General features: G+C 42.0%; 1 protein-coding gene and 1 long non-coding RNA gene across 2 annotated transcripts in view; both read left to right on the plus strand.

Annotated features, from left to right (window-relative positions):
• Positions 1-1,459, plus strand: part of LOC129686708 (uncharacterized) — a 3,510-nt gene extending 2,051 nt beyond the window's left edge. Inside the window, exon 2 of the long non-coding RNA XR_008721684.1 lies at positions 659-1,459. This is a non-coding gene — a long non-coding RNA (uncharacterized LOC129686708). The remainder of the gene's footprint in view (positions 1-658) is intronic.
• Positions 1,460-4,327: 2,868 nt separating this feature from the next.
• The window catches only part of LOC129686709 (putative sperm motility kinase W), a 6,963-nt gene continuing 2,628 nt past the window's right edge, over positions 4,328-8,662 (plus strand). Inside the window, 2 exon segments of the mRNA XM_055620720.1 lie at positions 4,328-4,811; positions 4,813-5,060. Of these exon segments, the coding sequence (XP_055476695.1) occupies positions 4,447-4,811; positions 4,813-5,060 (613 nt within the window). The 5' untranslated portion in view covers positions 4,328-4,446.

Consider the following 8,662-nt stretch of genomic DNA (forward strand, 5'->3'; position numbering starts at 1 on the left):
ATCTTGTTTTGTTGATTCTTTGTTTCTAATGTATTGAGTTCAGCCTGGGTTTGATTATTTCAGACCATCTATCCCTCTTGGGTGTGATTGCTTCTTTTTGGTCTAGAGATTCCAGGTGTGTTGTTGTTAGTATGGGATCTCATCAATTTCCTTATGAAGGCACTTAGTGCTATGAAGTTTCATCTTAAAAGTGCTTTCATTATGTCCCATCAGCTTGGCTATGTTGTGCCATCACATTCACCGAATTTTAGAAAATGTTGAACTTCTTTCTTAATTCTTCCTTGACCCAGTGTCATTGAGCAGAGAGTTGTTCATGTTCCAGGAGTTTGCACTCTTTCTGTTGTTTCCGTGCTTGAAGTTCAGTTTTAATCCATGGTGTTCTGATAAGATACAAGGGGTTATTTCAATTTTATTGTATCTGTTGAGGCTTTCTTTGTGACCCAATATATGGAGAATTTGGGGGAAGGTTCTGTGAGGTGCTGAGAAGAAGGTATTTTCTTTTGTGTTTGGGTGGAAACTGGGTAGATCTCTGTTAGGTTCATTTTGTTTCATAACATCTGCCAGCATTTACCTCTCTGCCTGGTATGGGCCCTTGGCTAACTAGGGGAAGAAAAGTGTGAAAAGCATTGTCTAAGGATGGCCTTCCACCTGTTCTCAGATGCTGCTGTCTCAGATGGGAGACCTGAGGGCATCATTCTTGCCCTGGGTTCTGAGGATACCTCGACCCCAGTTGCACACAGAAGAATCCCTAAAGTGGTGAGCGCAGATATCAGCTACCTTGTCTTCTTGTCTCATCCCTTCTTTTGCTTTTACCTTGCGTGAGAAGGTGGTCCTCACAGACTGTGCTTAGATAGTCCAAACTGCAGCATCTACGACTTCAGCATGCCCACAGTGAAAGATTCTGCCTGCTTTGAAGCCTCTAGGCAACACATTCCCTTAGGGGAGGATTGGTGGGGATTAGTGCTTCTGAGACCTTGTCTGGGTTCTGAGGTTGGAACCAATCAGTCCCTGTTGTCTTCATCACAGGAAGCCAGGAGCTCTGGGATGCTCTCAGCATTCTGATACCTCTATCATGTTCACAGATGTCTGGACCCATGGAGTGGCCACATATACAAGACACACACATATGTTTACATCCAGAATCAGGGACACACACATCCAAGGCCTTCACCCAGATCTTCAGGGTTTTGAACAAATCGGCCTCTGTCTACCAGTCCTCTTCCTGATGCTTCCCCAGGATGCTTACAAGGGCCCAGGTGCCATGGCCCTCATTGACTCAGCTGGAGCTCCGCCCATCCTCCCACCTGTGCTGAGCTCTGCATCTTCTCAAAGGGCTGTGACTGAGAGGCACAGCAGCACTAATGGGAGAGTAGTGGGATTCTGTAGAGTCCTGTGACAGCAGAATGGTTCATCACTTCTCAGAACCTCATTCATAGCTGCAATTAAAAAGCTTATTGAAGAGGGGTTGTTTTGAGTCTTGCCTTCTGCCTAGCATTGTGTCTTCCTCATCTCTCTTAGGACCAGGTTTCACACTTAGTATCTGACTGGTAGATATCCTAGAATTAGGAAAGTGCTCACTAGTTGTGTTCAACTCTAGTCTCTAGTGGGCCAGCGGCCTCCCTGTTTAGGGGCTTAGCACATGTAAGAACCTCAAGCACAGAGACACAGAAGCTAAAGGGGGAATCCATCCAGAGATCTGACTACCTTCACTGTTGCCCTCCTCACATGAGGAACTAAGTCAGGACCTTGAGCAGATTTGCCTCCAGGTCACTATAAGGATGGGGAGGGAGGAAAAAGCAGTGGAAAAGTATGTATCTTTGAAGGACAGTGAGGGAGGCATTGGTAATTCCTTTGTGACCTGGAAAAGAGAAAGGAAATAGGACATGAGGAATGACTCCAGCTTTGATGAGGACATCTTGCCACTGACCGGCCCAGTCGGGCTCCCGTCATCCGAGGGAGAACAAGGCTTTGGACAGGAAGACACGGTTTCGGCGAACAATTGACAGACAGAGACACCTTGATGGTTTTGACTCTGCTGCAACTTTACCGAAGTCAAGCTAGTATTTTTATAGTGATCTCACAAGGAAGCACCTTAAAATTGGCATGCTTTCCAGAACATTCAGACTTTTACCAAGGATACAAAGTTTATGTTTTAACATAGACAGTGCCCACAAGAAATCTTTGCCTAGAAACTTTCTGATCAATGCAAACAAGAAACAAAAACCTCAAACTATGGTACTATGGTTTTATTATCACTGACTAGTGAAGAGGAAAATCAGGAGCTGTAATAGTCCTCCGAGCCAAGTCGAATACCTGCCAAAGTCTAAACACACCTTTGTCAACTATCCTCCCTTATGTCCTGCCAAAGATTTATAATCTTCCTTAGAAACAAGGCACTGAAGGGAGGGGAAACAAACTCCCGCCAGCTGCACCGCTCATGCTATTTTTTCTTAAGAAGAAGCCTATTATTTTTTTCCTATTCTTAATGCCTGTTAATACTAAATCTAATTCATTACTTTTCTTAAACTTATTATTTTTATTAAAGCCTTTAACAATCTACTAATAATTAATTTCTTTATAAAGTTAGTTGTGCTGTTTCAGGTGTCACAGAGAAAGATCAAAGAATTCATTATTCCAGCCCCAGAGCCACAACTGAAAAAGCGTAGAAATCTCAGAACACGTCTCTTTTCCAAGTGGGATGAGTTTGCCAGGGACCTTCCAGGGGGCGAATTTCCGGAGAAATCATATCCCCCGCCCTGTAGCTTATGCTACTATGGCAACACTGGCGTGGGTGTTGGCAACATCTGTCTTCTTCCTGTGAAAAAACACTTAGGAAAGCAACCTACAGGAGGGTTGTCCTGGCTCAGACTTTGATGGCATGGTATATCATAGCATGGAGAGCAGGCTGTCAGGGTCAAGAGCAGCTGACCACAATGTGTCCATGATCAGGAACCCAGAGAGCTGAATGCTGAGGCTCTACTTGTTTTCTCATTTTGATACAGCTGGGAATTCAGCCTGAAGAAATGTTCCACGCAAAACATTCAGGGCAGGTGTTACTACTTCAGACAAACCTCTATGGAAACGCGCTCAGATACATGCCCAGATGTTTGTCTCCTAAGCAAACCAAGATCCTGTCACAGTACCCAAAGCAGGCTCAGATCTGGGAAGCCCAGACACCAGAAAGAGAAGAGGCTGAAGTGCAAAAAGATCATTTGTGATCAAGACAAATGCTGGCTAGAAGGGGTAGGGGAGGACACAGAGGGTGTCCTAAGAGTCACCTCCTGCCAGGGGAAGGGAATGCTGAGAGATGCAGTGTAATGAGCCTGCCGCGCCTGAGTGGGCTCAGACTCCAGATTTTATACATTTTTCAGGGCATAGCTTTGACTTATCATTCTTTCACACGCACGCAAACACACATTGGCTGCCTTAAGAGCGTTCTTAGCTACCATTACTACGAATGTCTTCTTATCTATCCTTGACAGCTTTGCTGTCTTATAAGCTCTCAATGTCTTAGGGGTTTTGCCCAGTCACTGTCACCAAAAATGTCTCTTAACTTTGCTCCTGAAAGCTTTGCTGTCTTACAGGCTCATTACATGCAGTGTAGATAAGATGTACATCAAATCATGGAGCCTCTCAACTTCTTAGAGAACACAGCCACTGCTCAGTCTGCAGAGTGGGAAGGAAATAGACTCTGCCTGAGAGAAGGCAAGAGTACTGGCTGCTTTTCATCAGCTTGACACAAAGTCCCAAGGGGTGAGGAAACTCAACAGAGAAATTGCTTCCATCATTTTGCCTCTGGGAATGTCCATGGTCCATTTCCTTATGCCCTGATGACGCCCTCCCCCTTTTAATAAAGCAATTAAAAGAAACATAAGTTACAAAGTTAGTCTGATTCTTTCAGACCCAGAGCTCATTGTGCTGTGGATCTTTGTTCCTCCTGATCCCGAGAACAGAAGACCGTAAACATGGCTTTAGTAAAGCCCCCTCATGACTTAACCTCTGTCTCTGCAGGACACTGATTCAAAATGCACCTCATGCTTGAAAAACCACAAAAGGCTTGAAGTGCTCAGCATCCAGCGACTTAGGCCACTTGAAGGCTGGAAATGCTGAACAAGCAGAGGCTAGTCTCAGTTTCATGAGAAGGGAAAAGCTGCCTGAGGCCCAAAGTGGAGACAGCTACTATGGGCTACAGCTGCTGTGGTTGGTCCCTTTCTTCTCTTGACCTCACGCTGAGCCACTGTGAGGGAAGAAGGAGTGTCCTGCATATCAGGCTGTGCTGTGCTGTGCTTTTGTCCCTACAGACTAGGGAGCTGTTTGTGGTGACCTGTGGGACTCCTTCACAGCTGGCTAGTTTAGTAGTTCTATTGAGAACCTCAGTTATTTAGTTGCACAGTTTATTTCCTAACCTGTGTGCTCAGAAGGAGCTAATACAGACAAACTAGCTTCATGGCCATGAGTTCTGAAAGCAAAATCCTGAAAAGCCAGTATCAGGTGCTCTTGCCCATTGTCCAGGGTGCCTTTGGCTGTGTGAGGCTGGGCTACCATAGGCTTACGGGTGCCCTGATGACCATAAAAACTGTCAAGAACACCAAGAAGAACCTGCGGTGGATCTTCACTGAGAAGGCGATAGTGGAGATGCTAAAACAGCCATACATCATTCGTGTCTTCCAGGTTATAATAACAGAAAAAGAAGTGCAGTATATAACCGAGTTTGCTGCGGGAGGAAACTTATTCCAGATGGTAAAAGAGAATGGCAGGCTGCAGGAGGAGGAGACGCAGGAAATATTCAATCAGATACTTGAGGACATGAGGACTCCACAATCTTGATATTGTCCATCACGACTTAAAGCCCCCAAACATCCTGCTAGATATAGAGGGCAATGTGAACGTGATTGATTTTGGCCTTGCAACCAAGACTAGATCTGGCACTGGACTGACAAGACAGTGTGGGACCAAGGCCTTTAATGCTCCTGAGTTGGTGCAGAGAGAGCCTTACGACGGGAAGAAGGGAGACATATGGAGCCTCTGTGTGCTCCTGTATTATATAACCACTGGCTACTGTTGTGCCCGAATCTCAATACCCCAAAAGACTACCACCAGGACCTGAGTCTGTTGCAAACCATATGAGGATCTTTTTAGTATAAATCATTACAAGCTGCAGGTTGGGCTCACACCCCCCACCGCCAAAGCAGTGAGAGCCCAACAATTATAAACAACTTAAGTGTGTCCATGGTCTTGAACTCTTAACAGTTTTTCTGTGGGCACAGCTGTTGGTAATCAGACACCAATGGAGCTTGGTCATTTTTCGCATACTCAGCATCTCCTTTTTTGCCCCCATCTCCATATTCACCCTGGAAAGTTTGGCAAAAATACATTCATGCATTTATTGCTAAACTCTGGATGCTTGGACTTTCCTTAACAAAGCAACTAAAAGGAATATGTTTAAGATACTCCTAAATCCTGTCTACCTCAGAAATGGCAGATATTAAGAACACTATAGTAAAGGCTACGGCTTTTGGGTCAGATGTACACATTAAATAGATGTGTAAACAGTTTTTTAACATGACGAGAAGCACCTTTAAGTCTATCTCCAGAAGACAACCAAGAGGCAAGCTTGTGACTGAATAATAAGTAGTCAGTGCTCCATCAACTTATCAGAACTCTATTGATGAATGCCAAAACTCTGAACTTCTGAAATCTTATGATATAAGCATAACAGTAGGAAAGAGGTGGGAGAAATCTAAAGTATTTCCCATTTTTAATATGCTTTAAATTATTCTTATATCTTTAGAACTCATCTTTATATACCTTAAAACACGTACTTAGACTCTTTAATCATTCTTTCATTTGTCAACCCTGAAACATTTTTCCAGACCAAATAACACTCCAGATTTTTATAACCTAAACTCCTATATTCTCAGAGCCTACATAAACTCCGTATCTTTTTATTTAGCTATTTACCATAAGACACAGGCAACTAACATGAATCCTGTGAGCATGGCAAACCTGTTTTCCTGTCTAAATAAGAGATCTAGTACCTAGTAGTTCTAACTAACTTAGGAACTGATCAATGAGCTGACAGTGGATCTAATGTCTGCTCTTTAGCTGCAAAGCTACCATTAACTTAGCATAGCCGTCAAGCTGATCAAGGTGACCAGGGACCTGAGAAGGATAAATTATATATACCAATCTATGTGCTAATCAAAATGACAGAGATGACTAGTTAGTTCATCACCTAGGCAGTGTCCCTAGCTCCTGTGGTCTCATGGCATCATGAGCAGAGGCGGTCCAGCCGTTAGGCACAGAAGATGGGAGACTACTTCTGTGGAAAAAAGGAACACAAGAGATTACCCTCCCCTTGCCTCTCACAGTGTGAGACAGTGGCTCTCCACGTGTCCAAGGCTTTGTCCACAGGTTCTGCTGGGCCCTAGCAGTGGCCCAGTTGAGGCAGTGTTGGTCAGTGGCTAGCATACCACAATCCAGAGTTGCAGTCATCTGTCATGCTCAAATCTTTTCAGAGACCTTGGGGGAGCTCCTGCCAGGATTTTGGGACTGCCTGTCTCATTAAGCTTATACATGTTAAAATGCCATAGTCATCAGATCTCTCACAAGCTTGAGGGCCAGCGTATCTGAGTTACTCTTTGTCTCTCTTCATCATCTGCTCTAAACTGTGTCCTCTAAAACAGAATGCTATACTTTCTAGTTCTGGCATATTCCTAAGATGCATGTTTTAGAACTATATTTTAAGTAGATCTACTATATAGGCAAGCTTTATATTTACCCATCCTAGGCTTAAACTTAAAAAAAAAAAAACTAAACAAAGGCACTAGGTAAAGCTCAACATCTTAACCAACTGCAGTTGTTAGCATAACTTTAAATCTGCTCTTTCTGAACTAAAGTCAAAGCAAACCTTTTAATCAGATACAGTTCATAGAGAAGCTAGCAAATCTTGCTGATCCTACAACTTGCATTAAAATTACAATCTTCCCATCACCAAAAGTTTTAACTTTGTGATCAAATGAATTTTAAACCCAACTGCATAACATAACAGTACAGAAGAATTTTAAACTGTACAAACTATTCTGTCCTTACCAAACCTATCAGCCAGAATTTGTCCCCCTTAAAAGATCATAAGAAAACATTTTGCAATGAAGAATCACCATCCTTTTAAAAGAAGTACAACGTAATTTTAAATACAGTTCTTCCTCAAATCATATTTACCCTCTGGCTATTGACACAAACACTGACCCTCTGCAACATTCCACATACCTTCAGGTTCCCAGCTTTGTTCTTCTGGCTTAACCAGACACTCTTATTCTAGACAAGCTATTTTTTTTAAAATATCTCTTGCTCTCTCTTGCTTTTAAGACAACATAAAAACTCCCATCCAAATCCTTTTCATGCTGACATGATCCTGCTGGAGCCCAGCATGGGCTTATTTAAAGACGTATTTTTTATAGGCAAAGCGAAAACAAGTCATAGTAATACAAAAAGAAGTTCTGAAACTGCCAACACCTTTTTTAAAAAATTACTTCCCTGTAGTAGATATGATGGTCCAAGGTCACATAAACAAATTCTAAGAAACTTAGAACAAGTTTTAAGGAACTTGGTGAAACTTCCTCTTTTCTCTGTCTCAAGGTAAAGACCAGGGTGGAAACATGTTTTTCAATAAACAAAGCAGCTTAACAAAGAAACAGCTCTCCACAAGATACACTGTAAAAACTGAAATTTTCTCAATTAATTCAAACCATATGGCTCGGTTTCATTTAGTAAAATTAAAAAAATAAATACCAAAGTTTTTTTGTTCTCCCCCAAAGGATGAAGAAACTCTTGTCAAATTTTTTGTTAGACTACTCAAGATCATTGTCTAAAATACCTGAAAAACTTTAAACGTTTTATAGCCTTAAACATTTAAACATTTTTTTTAAAAACCTGTTTTTGCAACATCAAAATAAAGTGCCCCTTTTGTAGGAGAGAAGTCACAAAGCATAACCATAATTTTAAAGATTGAAACCAGATTTTAAAATCAGAATTCAGCAGTGCAAGCAACTTAATTTCTAAAACCAATACCAATTTAAAATAAAATTTATCTTTTTAGTCTAGAAGGAAACAAAAATCATTTGACTAAGGTTTTTTTTTTTCTGACCCATACATGTGGCTATCTCAAGATGGCGGTCACATTACATTTCACGTGGCAATTTCAAGATGGTGGTGAGGCATATTACATATGTGGCAACCCATATTGTTCCTTTTTAAACATATGAGCTTATAGACCTTATAAACACATAGGTACACATATACGTTTTAAACAAGAATTTGAATTTAACCTTTAAACATACCAAATTACTTTTGATCATATTAACCATGACCTACAGAGCATAAGATTAGTCAAAAAGAACCATGATGGCCGTACATACATTTAAACAGAAAAACAAAACTTTACTTCCTCCAGCACTTTCTTTTTAAGCACTTTCTTTTATCACTCAGCACAGCTAGACAGCCAGAAACACAAAGACAAAACAACAGATTCTGCCACTACTTCTGTCTCCATGGGAGCGACCCACTTTCTAGGCCTGTCAAACAGATTTGGGACCCCATGTCCCTCACAGTGCTATTGGGGAGCATTGCCCCACCGGGATCTGGGACGTCTCCCAAGATCCCC

The sequence above is a fragment of the Psammomys obesus genome, unplaced genomic scaffold, assembly GCF_907164565.1.
Source record: "Psammomys obesus unplaced genomic scaffold, mPsaObe1.curated_primary_1811, whole genome shotgun sequence".
NCBI classification, from domain to species: Eukaryota; Metazoa; Chordata; class Mammalia; order Rodentia; family Muridae; genus Psammomys; species Psammomys obesus.